The sequence below is a fragment of the Pelmatolapia mariae genome, linkage group LG10_11 (genome assembly GCF_036321145.2).
Source record: "Pelmatolapia mariae isolate MD_Pm_ZW linkage group LG10_11, Pm_UMD_F_2, whole genome shotgun sequence".
Taxonomy (NCBI): Eukaryota; Metazoa; Chordata; class Actinopteri; order Cichliformes; family Cichlidae; genus Pelmatolapia; species Pelmatolapia mariae.
Window position 1 is genome coordinate 74,202,006 of NC_086236.1, and position 14,802 is coordinate 74,216,807.

The 14,802-nt window shown below is 47.1% G+C and overlaps 1 protein-coding gene across 3 annotated transcripts; it reads right to left on the reverse strand.

Annotated features, from left to right (window-relative positions):
* Positions 1-299: 299 nt before the first annotated feature.
* LOC134637185 (gamma-aminobutyric acid type B receptor subunit 2) lies at positions 300-14,421 on the reverse strand. 3 transcript variants are annotated; one of them, XM_063487549.1, is made up of 19 exons: positions 13,779-14,415; positions 12,318-12,455; positions 12,076-12,246; positions 11,013-11,114; positions 10,843-10,908; positions 10,446-10,634; positions 9,703-9,936; positions 9,476-9,536; positions 9,297-9,377; positions 8,955-9,105; positions 8,747-8,879; positions 8,118-8,216; positions 7,838-7,960; positions 7,420-7,530; positions 6,644-6,871; positions 6,173-6,301; positions 4,811-4,892; positions 4,621-4,720; positions 300-1,623 (listed from the first exon to the last, which is right to left on the reverse strand). In XM_063487549.1, exons 1-19 carry the CDS (start codon positions 14,028-14,030, stop codon positions 1,479-1,481), a joined length of 2,595 nt encoding a protein of 864 aa, XP_063343619.1. In that variant the 5' UTR covers positions 14,031-14,415; the 3' UTR covers positions 300-1,478. The 3 variants fall into 3 exon arrangements, 2 of the variants coding, with proteins under 2 accessions (XP_063343619.1, XP_063343618.1); XM_063487548.2 differs by having other exon boundaries at positions 4,621-4,723; XR_010095082.1 differs by lacking the exons at positions 300-1,623; positions 4,621-4,720 and adding an exon at positions 6,401-6,539 and having other exon boundaries at positions 13,779-14,421.
* Positions 14,422-14,802: the final 381 nt, after the last annotated feature.

Sequence of the window (14,802 nt, forward strand, 5' to 3'; positions counted from 1 at the left end):
TTATGTTCGGGGTCAAACTGCCCTCAGGAATCAAAACCTTCCAAACATGACTGCCATATCATCAGGGATGGGTATTGATAAGATTTTCACGATTCCGATTCCATTTTCGATTCTGTTTAACGATTCGATTCTTTATCGATTCTTTATCGATTCTTATTTTTAAAAAAAAGGAGAACACTAAGGTCGATTAGCTTAGAACTTTGTTTTATATCTTCTCTTTGAACAAGATAGAAATTTAGGAGTAACATGGCCTTACAAACCCAACAGTGAGATCTTAAGAGATCCACAGCCTACGGCTCTTCATGGGGTGTCACAGGGTCCCCAGGAAAAAAATTGTAAATGTAAAATAATAAAATAAATATTCTTCTGTAGCAATAACAAAGTATAACATAAATTATTCTGTAGCAATTACACAAGAATATCCAGTAATGTCCCTGCCTACAATTAAACACATTCACTTACCGAAAATCGGGGGCATCTGCTGTGGCAAATGGGTGCAAGCCTTTGACCACAAACTTAGTCACTGCTCGGTGACATACTGGCCTGAAAGGAGACGCTACCGGTAGACTGCAGCGAGAACTGCCAGCATCTGAGCCAGCCAGACTCTGTCTCTCTCATCATGGTCACCTAAATGCACAGTCATGGCAGGTTTTGTAATAAGGCAGATCGCACTAACATAATATGCACTGTTAGTTGATTATTTACCTGCCGCATTAACGGGAGAGGACGTGCAAACGTTACCGCTGCTGCTGGGTTGAGATTCACGAGTCCGGAGCGAAATTAAAAACACGACATTCATTTAAGGTCATCGCGTGTTTTGTGAGCAAATGCTTTTGCATATTCGCAGTGTTTCCTCCCTTTAATGAAATATCTACTTTGCAAGTATTGCAAGTTGCCCTGTTGTCATCCGTTCTCGTAAAGTATGACCAAACTTTTTAGCGTTTGAGCCGCCATGTTTCCTGCCAGGTAAATGACGCTCCGCAACGCGGTGACGTCATTCGGGGCGACTGGAATCGATAAGGGAATCGTTTGCAAAAATGGCAAACAATTCCAAGGAATTGAAACCGGTTCTCAACAAGAACCGGTTTTCGATACCCATCCCTACATATCATTTAAATAAATTAGTAAAATTAACTCATATTTTTTAAGTAGCAGGTACTTAATATGCAAAATAGTTGAACTTGTTTAAAAATAATAAGTTAAATTAAACTTAAATTGAACAAAATGTAAAATGAACTGAGTATGAATGTTTTTTAAAAAGTAAGTTTACATTACTTAATTTATTAAGTACTTTGAGCGTTTGGGTTTACAGTGCAGTGGTCGCGGCACTCCCAGATGGCAGCAGCCTCCCCAACACACCTCAAACACTGAGGACAAATTATTTGCAGGTGATTTTAATGTTCTGGCTGATTTGTGTAAGCGCAGCATAAAGTCCCATATTTCTTTCCCAAGGAGGTCAAAGTTGCAGCTTCCTGCCATCAGGTGTACAGGAAGTTATTGTGCTGATCGACAAAGACTTCCTGGCTGCCGAACAGGCTGGAGCTGCTGGAGCTGACGCCACCGACCATGGGCAGGTAGGAATGATGGAGGATGGGCAGCTGGACAGACAGACGGCGCCGCATGCTGACAGAAATCATAGACAGGAAGAGAAGCAGTAAATCTTCTTCCACTTCAAATATTCACATGCCTCTAAGGTGTAATTTTCTGTTAAATACATTTATTAAGGAAACTGATTGCCTTAAGTTTATATTTATGTAAGAAAACTGCACTGAAATTTGAAAAACGTCATTATTCACAGAAAAGTGTTAATCTTCAGATGAGGACAGGGCGCTGTGGGAATGCTACTACGTAAGTAACCCCAGCAGAAGGGGTTGCATGAAGGGGATATGAGACCTCTGGGATCTTCGATACCCAACATGCAGACTGACGGCGAAACATCTGGTAGCTCGGTGTACCAACATCGGCAAGATGTAAATGCTGTCACAACTAGAGGTCGATAAGGTACAACACAAATTCTACAGCAAGGGGGAGCCAGGACAGGTGGGAGATATCATCACCCCCACCTGAGATTGGTGACTGAAGGTGAGCTGAGTGCAAGAAAAGCTGACCTGAATAACAGGATCATGCCGAAGCTGTAAAATGGCAGCAGTGTTCACAGAGATGCTTGGCTATAAGATGAACAGCCACAAGGAGTAGCATGGAGAAGGAAACTAGAGGCCAGGATCAAGGTAGAATGGAAGCAAGTTCGTCAGCTATCAGAGCTGCAGAAAGGTGTGATGAAGAAAGGGATACCTAAGAAGTACAGCAAGCAGTCCATACCTGAGGCCTTGGAAACTATCAAGCAAAGACTCACAGCTTTGGCTAAAGAGGTACACCAAAGAGCTCGAAGGCAGGAGAATAAACCAGCTGTTCTCCACAGACCCATCCAAGGTGTACTCTCAGTGGCAGGGGAACAATATGAGAACAGCCCCACCAAGGCTGGAGACGGAGCAATACTGGAAGAGCATATGGGATGCAGAACATAACAAGAATGCCTTAGTGGATCTAAGAGCAGAGCACAGCAACCTCCCTGAACAGGGACCAGTAACCATCAGAAAAAAGGGTCTCCAGTATGACGAGTTGGACATGACTGACACCTACTGGCTAAAGAAGCTGACTGCACTCCATTAGCGTCTGGGAGCACAAACGAACCGCCTGCTAGTCAATGAGAGACACCTGGAATGGCTAACTGAAGGTGGGACACTCGTGATGCCAAAGGACCCCCAGAAGGGACCGGTCCCGTCCAACTACCGGCCAATAACCTGCCTCAGTACCACGTGGAAGAACCTGCGAGGCATCATAGTGGCTAAGATGAACAGACACATGGCTCAATACATGAACAGAGAAACACCAGCAACTAGCAGGCCGAGCAGTCACCCGAGACTGCAAGACCAGACTGACCAAACCTGTGGTTTGACTTCAAGAAGGCCTATGACTCGATGCTCCACGCCTGGATCCTGGAATGCCTAGAATTGTACAAGATCAACAGGACCCTAAGAGCCTTCATCAGGAACTCAATGGGGATGTGGCGTACAACACTAGAGGCCAACTCCAAGCCCGTAGCACAAGTCACCATCAAGTGTGGGATCTACCAAGGAGATGCTCTGTCCCCACTGCTGTTCTGCATAGGCCTGAACCCCCTCAGTGAGATCATTGACAAGACTGGCTACGGATACCGACTACGGAGTGGAGCAGTTTTCAGCCACTGCCTGTACATGGATGACATCAAGCTGTATGCCAAGAGCGAGTGAGACATTGATTCGCTGATCCACACCACCAGGCTATACAGCAATGACATCAGAATGTCGTTCGGACTGGAGAAGTGAAGTCGGATGGTAACAAAGAGAAGGAAGGTAGTCTAAACTTCCACAAGTACAATCCCATAGACATAGAGGACAGCTACAAGTACCTGGGCATCCCACAGGTAGATGGAAACCATGAAGAGGCCGCTAGGAAAGCTGCAACTACCAAATTTCTGCAGAGGGTCAGGCAAGTCCTGAGGAGTCAGCTGAACGGTAAGAACAAGATCAAGGCTACACCCGGCTGGTGATCAGGTACCGTGCTGGGATAAAAAGCTGGACAAAGGAGGAAATAGACGCCACTAACATCAAAACAAGGAAGTTCCTCACCATGCATGGAGGGTTTCACCCTAAAACCAGCACTCAGAGGCTGTATGCTAAGTGAAAAGAAGGACACAGAGGCAGTAAGTGTCAGTACGACAGGATGAGACAACGAACATCCACAAGTAAATCAGGAAGATGGCCCCAACCGACCGCGTGCTCAGTGAATACCTCAGGCAGCAGAAATCCAAGAAAGAGGAGGAAGAGGAGGAACCATCATGGAAGGCCTCAGCACAGTGTGAACCACCGGCTGGACAAAGCCGGACTGAAAGACAGCACAGAGGCACTAATCATGGCAGCACAGGAACAAGCTCTGAGTACAAGATCCATAGAGGGCATAGGGCAGGGATAGTTCTGTTTAGGGTAGGGATAGCTCAGTAGGTAGAGTGGTCACCCCATGATCGGAAGGTCGGGGGTTCGAATCCACTGAACGGCTACCCTGAGGTACCCCTGAGCAAGGTACCATCCCTACACACTGCTCCCCGGGCGCCTGCTTAGTGGCTGGCCACTGCTTCACTGAGTGAATGGGTCAAATGCAGAGAAAAACAAGTAATTTCCCCACGGGGATCAATAAAGTATACATTATCATTATTATTATTATTAGAGGCTGGGGTCCATCACACCAGGCAAGACCCCAGGTGCAGGCTGTGTAAAGATGCCCCTGAGACAATCCAGCACATAACAGCAGGGTGCAAGATGCTAGCAGGCAGGGCATACATGGAACGCCATAACCAAGTGGCCGGCATAGTGTACAGGAACATCTGTGCCGAGTATGGCCTGGAAGTCCTGAGGTCAAAATGGGAGACGCCCCCAAGGGTGGTGGAGAATGACCGAGCTAAGATCCTGTGGGACTTCCAGATAATGTCAACGTAATTATTGATACACGTTTCACTTTAAAGACACATGTGAGCAAGAAAATGTTTGATATGTTTCCCTCAGATGTTTTGTGTGTTGGACTCACTGTTCGGGCGAGTTGATGTCTTTCAGGGTTGAAGCTTCGCTCTCGCCGTTTCTGTTTTCCGCACAGATCTGAGCTTCATGAGTCACTGATCCAATTTCAGCTGCTTCACAGGAAAAATGTTTTCATCTACTTATCATGAATCACACTGAAGAGTACATATGTTTTTACTCTCAGAGTGAGTGATGATTACCGTGTTTGTCTCTCATCAGATGCTGAAACATCCCCGACGTCTCAGAAAGCTCCATTCTGATGATTTCTATTTCCACATCCAGCTGCAAAAAAACGAACCCACACACATAAAAAGCCACATCTGGGAATAAGACATGAAGATCCAACAAATATTTAATGAAGAGCAGACAGCTTCAGTCTCAGTGAAGTTCCATGTAAGTAGTTACACACTTAAGCCTATAATTTGCTATAGCGCCGCCTCTGTACTCCACCACAGTGAGTTTTAAATAATAGATCAAAGTCCAGATGTTCAACTTTAATTTAAGGAATTAAAAAAAACTTTGCATGAAATGTTTAGGAATTAGAGACATTTTCTTACACAGATCTGTTTTCAGAGACTCTGTTAGTAAGAGGACACTACCAGAGGCAGTGCAGGTCTTTACTGCAGCACCTTCAGCTGGTTTGTGGGTCTCTGCCTTCAGTTATATATTTAATAACTCTACTGCACTGCGAACATCTGGATGACTTGCTTATGGAAGAAAACCCCATTTCATGCTTTGAGAAACTCTTGGGTTGCTTTGTGCAGTTTGCTTTGCTCGTTATCCACCTGCACTGTGAAGCTCTGTGTGAATGTGAGCAGAGAGTTCAGCCCTGTGCACTTCACAGTTCATCCCGCTGCTTCTATCAGCGGCCGCATCAGCAGTGATCAGCAGTGACCTGACTCCAGGCAGCCATACATGCCCGTACCACCACGCTGCCTCCACCATCGTGAGTGTAACCAGCGGTTTGCAGCTTGCTGTGAACTTCATGAAGCTGTTTCCTGCTTGTAGACTCTGACAATGACACGCCCACCTCTTTCAAAGTGTTCTTGGCTTGGTTACATTTTGTGATGTTTGTGTCTGAAAGCTATAAAATACTAATTCAATACTTTGAATAAACTTCAGTGATTTTATCTGCTTTATTTCCCTTGAAATAACAGGATCAAAATGAAGCTGCTCATTGGTCCAGTGTCCAATAAACTTTAACTCTCAGCGTCAGGGACTGTGTGTATAAACAGTTTAAGCAATATTTGAAACCCCTTGAATTCAAAGTGGAAGCCTGCACTTCACTCGCGTCTTCATTATTAGATTTAAAATCAATGTGTGGTAGAAGTTTTTTATAGTTTTGGTTTTGTACAGAGGCAAAACGACAAAAACGGCCTTTGTCCAACAAATTATGGATCTAAGTGAAAGTGGAGAAAAAGGTTGCCAAATCTTCAAAATCCATCAAATTTAATTTGAAGGAAGGAAAAACAGGCGTCGGTTATAAAAACTGTTCCTTTGGTGTTGTGCTTCTATTCTCTCGCTGCGGCTGCCTGTTCACAAAGGCTGGTGTAAGGCTTCACCTGTGCACTTTCACTCCTGAGCTGCTGATTTAACCTGCTCAGCTGATCTTCATCTTCCTGTGCAGCATCACCCTGCAGCCCGGACGCCTGCTGCAGGCCGCCGCCGCCGCTCCAGCACACAAACACAATCTGCAAGTAAACATAAGGTCAGTCATCATCCTTCATGTGTGATGAAGGAGGAGCCACGAAAACAGTGGCATCTGTCTGTGCTTAAGAAGAAGGAGCGACCTGCAAACAGCTGACTGCCCTCCAGCCTGTCATGGTCTCCTGTTGGGTAACATTTGCTCATTGCCATAGAAAACAAGCAAGAGTCCAACACGCAGCATCGGTCCTGCCAGATGTGCAGCATCTGTCGGAGTGACCTAAACTGCGGACAGCAGATCTCTCGATCGTGAGTCTTTTACCCTCAGCGGGTTTGCGTTTGACTCAAAGTCTAAATGAAAGGATGAAAATACGAAGCGTGACGCTGACCTTCGGTCCGAACCATCCGCTCAGGATGAAGACGTTGCAGCAGAGGATGAGGATGCTGCTCACACAGAACTGAACTGGAGGATCGTGGGACATCAGCAGCGATCCGGACACTCCCGACACGCTGAACGCCGTCAGGGCAAACGTGCTCAGCGCCAGGTGTTTGCCGCTGTCTGCTGGCTCGCTGACCTCCGCGGTCCAGATGTTCAGGGCCAGGAAACATCCGAGAAGCTGAAGACAAAACATCAGGTTTTATCAAAGCGCAGAACTTCCTCCAGTGGCCCTCACGATGAGCTAATCTCCCACTGCTGATGCTCTGATCCTGCAGCTCTGTCTTGGATGGACTCTGTTAAACTTGGATCAGATTTGGATTTTTTTTTCAAACTGCCATAAAAATCTGGTTTTAATCAGCTGATGATTAACAGTTTTAAAACTGGAAAAGTTACAACATTACTGATATTAGACAGCTACATCTTTGTAGCTGTCAAACTCAAACTGAGAAATCTGTGAGAACACAATCACTGATTGATTTTCTAATTGATTACCAATAAATCAAACCTCTCATTTATCACAGATGTCTTAAAACCAAGGGTGTTCAGCTCATTCAGCTGCTGATGTCGGCTGGGATTAGCTGACCTGCTGGGACAGGCTGAGCTCGACGTTGTGTAATAGTACTAGTACTACTACTACTAATAATAATAGTAGTTCTTAAAGATTGCAACTTGGCCTAAACTGCAGCGTAATATCAGATATTTGATAAGGACTTTGTAGAGTCTGACCAGCAGAGGTGCTTTGTATCCATAGACCACAGTGAGCCACAGCTCCATGTTAACACTGCTGCAGCGTTCAGAGTACGGCCGGATGATAACGTCCTCATCAGCAGCGTCGCCCTGAAAGCACAGAACAGTTTGGTTCGCGTCAGTCCACACAAACAAATGATACTCAGTTTACATCTACAGCAGGGGCCAGGGTCCACTCTGCAGCAGTAAGGGTGGATATGGATGGATGGATGGATGGATGGATGAATTTCTCAAAGCAGTAAAACAGTAAATATATTTTTATTTCTAATTTTCAGTAAATCACTGACTGATAAACAATATTGGTGATGAAAGCTCAGATGTCGTGTTTTTTTGCGAAGACTGCATTTCCCATCAGCCCCTTTGCTGTTATTTACAATAAATATTTGCATTTAAAGACCTCTGTGTTATGCTGAAGCACCACCCATCTGAGGGGGTCCAGGATTTGCCAGGAGGTTAAAACAAGCGTGTCCACCAGGAATAACCAGAATATGACGCAGCCTGCTGACGGCGCTCGGCTATGCTGTGGGACGTACAGAGACACACCGACAGACAGAAACAGAGCAGGAAAAATGAATCAGAAACAAGACTTCAGGGATTTTATAACCTGGTGTTTCCAGGTGCAGTCTGAGGTTCACAGGAGTTCAGAAACCACGAGCCGACTGTAGCAGCTGATTTACCTTCTGGTTGATGCTGAACACCGAGTAGACCCTCCACGTTTCAGTGAAGAGTGCAGCAAAGCCCACAGTGTGCCCCACGGCGAGAGTCCACAGACGCACCTGCAGGGCCGGGACCCAGAATATCATTTTATCAGCTCTTACAGTTTTGAAACCTCCAGCAATCATAAACTGCAGTTCCTCCAACATCCAGCAGAGGCAGGAGTGAGTCAGTCCTGTCCGGGTACGCCCCCATCCTCCCACAGTTTAATGCCCATAGGTGTGAATGTGAGGTGAATGGTTGTGTGTCTGTGTGTGCGACAGACTGGCGACCTGTTCAGGGTGTCCCTGCTGGGATAGGCTCCAGGCAGAAGAGAATGGATAGATAGATATTAAGGAGGAATTTTAATAATTTATTATGATTATTATATATTTCAAGGAGCACCTTTCACACATCACAACATACTTTAATCTTTTTTGCATCACCCTCAGTTAAAAACTGCTCTGCATGTCTTCATGATTGAGTTAAACTTTCTGGTAAAAACTCCAAACCACAAATACTCGATTTTTCCAGCCTTGTGCTGTTTCTGGGACAGAGCTGTATGTTTTCAGTTTGCGGTTGCTGTGTAAGACTCAGGTCAGGCAGAACTCACAGAACAGAGAACCCCAAACATCCAGTCCGACAGCGGGGCTTCGTCCAGGCCGGAGAACAGCACCGAGGAGGAGGAGAGCAGGACGCCCAGCAGGAGCAGCTCGTCCTGGGACGCACCGCCCGAGCCGAGCCACCTGCAGGCAGAGGGCGCTCAGTTTCTCACAGATGCTGTTTGATGTAACGTGTTGGTGAACTTACAGATGCCGTACCGGTGTTTGTGGTTGACAATGACGAAGAAGAGGACGATCAGAGCGATGATGATGGTCACACCAGCAGCTGACGATATGACGATGTACAGGAGGAGGCTGATGTGACGGTGCTGCAGAAGGACCACAGGCTGGTCTTTAGCTGGTCCTGGACCTGCAGCATCAGCACATCTGATCAGTGTTTATCTCTGGTTCATCGTCACCGAGCAGCAGATCGGCTTTATAATTCACTGCAGCTTTACAGCAAAAACAAACGGTTTACAGCTCATTTTAACTCTTCACCTCTTCAGTGTCACTTCCAGTTTTAATGCCTTTCAAAATAAAATGTAAAGTTTAGTTTCTGACCTTTGAACCTGAGCAGGTGGTGCATCAGGCGGAGTTGTTGGGTGCTGGTATTGAACTCCCCCACCACGACACCACTGCTGACTGAGCACACACACACACATCATGGATTCATCATGGACTGACGGTGATATAGCACAACATCATTGTTTATAACAAGTTAACTTTGGGTTCTTTGGCACCTTGAAACTGGACCAGCTCGATCGACGTCATTCTCTCCCCGTTCCGAAAGAAAACCGGACCCTGAAAGCATAAAAGTGTTCATGGTGAGGAGCACGCCGGGAAAACTGATCACACTGCTCCGCTTTCAAGGAGAGTTGGTCTTCAAGCCTGCTGGACGTCTACGCTGTTTTGAAAGGCCTGATGACCACTTCCTCTCAGTGACGCTCATTACTGTGTGATTGCTCACTGTGACTCCTTCGAACCGCGTGCTCCTCACGGCCTCCAGCAACATCCTCGCCACCTCCTCCTCGCTGACCGTCACGTTCCTGTATTTCTCTCTTTGTTTCGCCGCCTCTGTCGCCTGACTCAGAGCTCTGGCAACGACCCAAACGGCATCATAGGCGAAGGAGTGCAGCGAGCTGACCTCTGACCTCTCCTGGATCAGCTGCCTGAGGTAGGAGTCCTGGTAGTCCTGAGGAGTCTGCAGGACAAGGCCACCATTAAAGGACCTGCTTTACTCTAAGGATTATTAAAAGTCCAAAACATTAAAGCACATTTTGGCTCTTATCCTGTGAAGAGTGCTTTATCTAAATAAAAGTTATTATATTATCATTACGGTTATTATTGTTTCAGGCTAACTCTCCACCTGTCCTGCAGAGATTCAGGGGGCTGTGGGGCACCTGAAGCCATAACCTGCAGTTCCACTAATGACCACTTGAGGGCGACTTTGAGTGAGTCAGCGCCCATAAATTTGATTCCCATGTTTGTGGCTTCATTTGTAGATGAAACCCTCACAGTCTGCAGGTTGAGCTTGTAAGAAGCTCCTCCCTCGTGTCCCACCGTAATCATTTCTCGCTCCAACAGCCAACAAAGCATCAGTGGGGCCATCTTTCATATCCAGTCTGAGGGAGAGCAGTGGCCTAAAGCAGCTGCCTGCAGCTCTACAAGCCTGACTGTTGCATGTTTGTTTCAGTGCAAACTGTTTCTGACCCGTCCAGAGACTCCCGGTGCATTGGCGTTGCCGAGCTCTCGGACCCGCAGCCGGATGGACCCGTCTGCCGCCACCAGAAGGCTGTTGGCCGTACAGCCAGAAAACTTCCACCCCAGCCTCCACCCAGCTGCTCCTCCACCAGCTACGATCCACTGGTACCGAGCCCCAAACAGGTTCAGTTTGTAAGCCTGAACATCACAGAGGAAACAAGAAAACAGTCTCGACTGTTTGAGCCTCTTATTATCCACCAGGTCACCGGTGACCCGTGCTTAGCTTCGTGTCCATCAGAGGCTTCTACGTAAAAATCTGGAAAACCAGAAATGTTATTACAGAAAACCTGGAAGATTAAAAGGCCCTACATGTGTCCACATACTTTTGGCTCTGTAGTGTACTTACACAGCAGAACACCTCAGACACAGACTCATCTTCCAGCTGCGCGACGATGATGCGAACGTCCTCATCCTTCAAAATAAGAGCGAGTAATAATCCTTGAGTTTGGGATGAGCTTCAGCTGCTTTGACTGCACTAAGAGACTGAAGTGAGCAAAAGTAAAGGGACGCCCGTACCTTCAGCTTCTTCAGGCGGCGGCAGACGTCTCCAGAGAGGCTTTCTGTGACGGCGACGTGAACGCCGGCTCTCAGCAGCTGTCTGATCAGATCCTTCTTCATCTGCAGACAAAAATAGTCAGACATGATGTCTCACAGTCGCTTCCTCATGAGGAAGGCTCGATGCACCACGGCTGTTATCCCCTAACATTCACAGGTCCGTCCCTCTCCTTTATAGTAGTTGTACTGTGAGTAGTTCATGAGTGAAAAAACTTTTTAAGCCTTAAAGGTTTTCATTAATGATTTTCTTCACTTCAGACTTAAGTAACTGTGACCCAGCATGGAGGCAAATCAGAGACAACCTCGGCTGGTTAGTTTGACCAACAGTGAAAATAAGAAACAACATAAAAGGCAGAAGAGACAAAGTACTCACACGTGAATCTGAAAACAAAGAATTTCTTTCTTTAAAAAAAATGACTAAAATTGTTTTATTATCCACCCCCTCCTACTCTCCTGGCAGTGGCAGAGCACAGCTTTGGCTTCTTGCTCCTCGGCAGAGCTCATCGTGCTCTCCTGGCTCCTGTTTTTAGATTTTAGGATTTTCAAATAAAATTCTACAAAGTGCAGTTCCGATTCAGAGAAATTAAATAAATATAAGAAGCACTGATGATGGTGGTAAATTCCATGATATCAGAGCTTCATGAAAATTTTCATTATTTCAGAGTCACCACAGACTGTATACAAAAGATGGACATGGCTATTGTGACATCAGCCCCTGGTTAGCAACAGCCTGTTTCTGAAGGTTCAGCTGTTTTCCTCATTGAGATCTAAGTTTTCGAGGTGGAGGTGAGAGGCCGGAGGACAGCGCGCTCTCACGCTAAAGGATTGGTAACCAGAATGAAACGCCGCCTTAAATCCGGCCCTCATGACTCTCAGGGGAACCAGAAAGTCATCAGACAGATGTTCAGTGAGTTCAGAGATCAGCTACACAGTAATTTCATGTTCTCATAGACCAGTAAACACGCCCCCTGCTGGGCAGTAGAGAGAGTGCATGCTTAAGGCTGAAGCTACGCCCCACGTTCACCTCGGAGAGTCTGGGTCCTTCCTGCGTGACCACGCCGACTCTGGTCCACTTGTAGCGCTGCAGCAGCTTCACGGCGGCCTGGTTCAGCGCTCGGTCTGACGGCACCGTGCTGAACAGGTTTCTGTACAACTTCCTGTTGGACAGGCCGGGAGCCGAGGCCGCAAAAGACACCTGGGAAAGCAGAAGTTACCTGTCATACACACGGCTGCATTACGTCACCACCGTGAGGCTGAGGTCAGCACCTGCACCAGGCCGAGCGCCGGAAGAGCGCGAGCGATGAGCGCCGTCACAGGTGGACACACCCCTCCAAACAGCAGCAGGTACTTCGGCCCCGCCCACACGGCATCAAACAGGGCTTTGAGCGCTTTAGCGGGATCGCACTGGAAGACAGGGGAGAATAGATGTGACACGGGGCCGAGTTCATGCATGTTTCAGCTATGAGAACACAGAGCGGCCTCAGAGGTTAAACAGAAACATCATTCAGCTTTGCAGCACCACCTGTGCCAGGTGTAGGCTTCAAAAGATGGACCTGAATATGACCTGAAATATTTTTAGAGGTCCAAAAAGGTTGATTCTGTTCATGTGGACGTCTTCAGCGGGAGAAACACTTCATCATCACCCAAGTTCTTCAGTCTCAGCTGACTGCAGGTTTTACTGAGTGTTCGCGTCAGCGTGACGGCTGTGAGGTCAGCTCCTTTATCATTAACTTGCACATTTTCATGACCGCTGGTCAAAGGTCACAAGCAGCGCTCACAGATAGTTGGGGAATGGCTCCAATAACATCACTGAAAACGTCCAGATGAACAGGATTACTTTTGGGATGTCCTCACCTGGATGACGCATCAAGAAACTTTTTAGATAACTTTTCCTTTTACGTTCAGATCTTTTAGTTGTTTGTTCATTACCAACATAAATCCTCTCAGTCAGGTGTCGGGACCCCTGCCAGTCAGTGCAAAATCTCCCAGAAGGCTTCAGCTCAGTTTATATCCAGTCAGACTGAAATGACTGCCAGCAGGTCTGAAATGTTTCATGAAGTCAGTCCCTCACTCAGCACTGCATGTGGTCACTTTAGAGTCCACATCTGAAAAACGCACGTTTGATAGTTTCAGAGGTACAACGAGGCTGAGAGTAAAATCAGCTGCTACTGATATATTTTTGGTGGAAAGTTAAAGAATGTATTTATTTATTGATTAATGTTTTGCTTTGCAGTGTGAAATTCTGCAGTGAAAGAAAAAGAGAATAATAACAGACGTATTTGTTCCAACACGGGAAAAAATCAAATAGAAAATTGCCCACATTTAATATCCTTTGCAGATCTTCCTGTATCCCAGGGGTCCCTGAATGCACCATGAACTATAAACTGTAAATAAACACAGGCACAGCTTCTGAGTGAAGCTAACGCTGAACTTCTTTTAACTTTAACATTCTTTATATGACCTGCAGATGGCGACTCATCTAATTATGTAGAAGTTTATGAGCTTGAGCTCAGTAACACTTTCCTGGTAGGTTTCTGGTCTAAAACACGACTGCTTCTGTAAATTACTGTCCCATTAGAGTTTAAAAAGGACCAGAGAGCAGGAGCTGGAGCCTGATGAGCACGTGCTGTTGCTCAATCATCTCGTCTGGTTTCAAGAAGCTAAAGCAGCTTTTAGAACAGAGTTTTGCCTCCATAGAGGCAGCTAGTCACCAGGTCTGAGACCCACCTGTGAGTCCAGCAGCTGGAGCTGGATCTCGTAGTTCCCCAGCAGTGGTGGTTGTTTCTTCAGGTCCTGCAGAGCCAGTCTTACAGCCGGAGCCACGCCTGCCGTCAGGTTCTCCCCACCCGACCCGGAGCCGACCGGCATCAGCCACAGCACGGGCAGAGGGTGCCGACCCTGAGCCGGCACCGGCCCCACTGTCAGCCAGAAGACCAGGAGCAACCCCAACCCCTCCTGCACCCGTCCACACCGACCCATTCCCCACTCCGACCGCAGACGCCTGCAGGAAAACTCTGAGTAATCCTCTTGTGCTGTAAGCAGCTGAGAGCCCGAGGAGGCCGACCGAAGAGATAAAAGGATCAAGAGCAACACAAGATGCCACCAGCAGACTGCTCACACACACACACACACACACACACACACACACACACACGGCTTCAAGCCTGCATGCTGAACTCAGGGAGGCAGATTCAAAGGGATGTATGGAGAACTTCCTGTTTGGTTCTGTGGTCCCGGGTCAGTGTCACTTCCTGTCCCCGCGCTTTTTACTTTCACTTTTGTTCAGTTACCTGCTCAGCATACACACTTCCCCTCCCCAGGTTTCGAGGCAGCTGCATGTTGGTACTCCTTATGTGCCATCATGTGACCCGGCTTCTTCACTATGTCGACCGCCTCCACCCGTTCGGCTCCTGCTTTGGATTAAAGATTTGGATTTCGTAAATCTGTAAAGGAGACGACAGCTGGTCCAGATAAACTCCAGGCATTTGTCCTCAATTCAATTCCAGTGCCTTTATTTATACAACACCAAATCACACCTACATTTGCCAGGGCCGGTGTCCTGCAGGTTTCAGATCTCACCCTGGGTCAACACACCTGAATCACACGATTAGTTCATTACCAGGCCTCTGGAGAACTTCAAGACATGCTGAGGAGGTCATTTAGCCGTTTAAAGCAGCTGACACATCTAAAACCTGCAGGACGCCGGCCCTCGAGGCCTGGAGTTCTCCCCCAAGTAAGGAAACCAGAGGGC

Excerpts from the sequence above, each read along its gene's own strand:
- LOC134637185 (XM_063487548.2), bottom strand. The coding sequence starts at position 14,030 with ATGGGTCGGTGTGGACGGGTGCAGGAGGGGTTGGGGTTGCTCCTGGTC. Across the intron at positions 11,115-12,075 it reads AAGGACCCAGACTCTCCGAG|ATGAAGAAGGATCTGATCAG; the intron begins GTGAACGTGGGG and ends TTTTGTCTGCAG. Across the intron at positions 10,909-11,012 it reads GCCGCCTGAAGAAGCTGAAG|GATGAGGACGTTCGCATCAT; the intron begins GTACGGGCGTCC and ends CTTATTTTGAAG.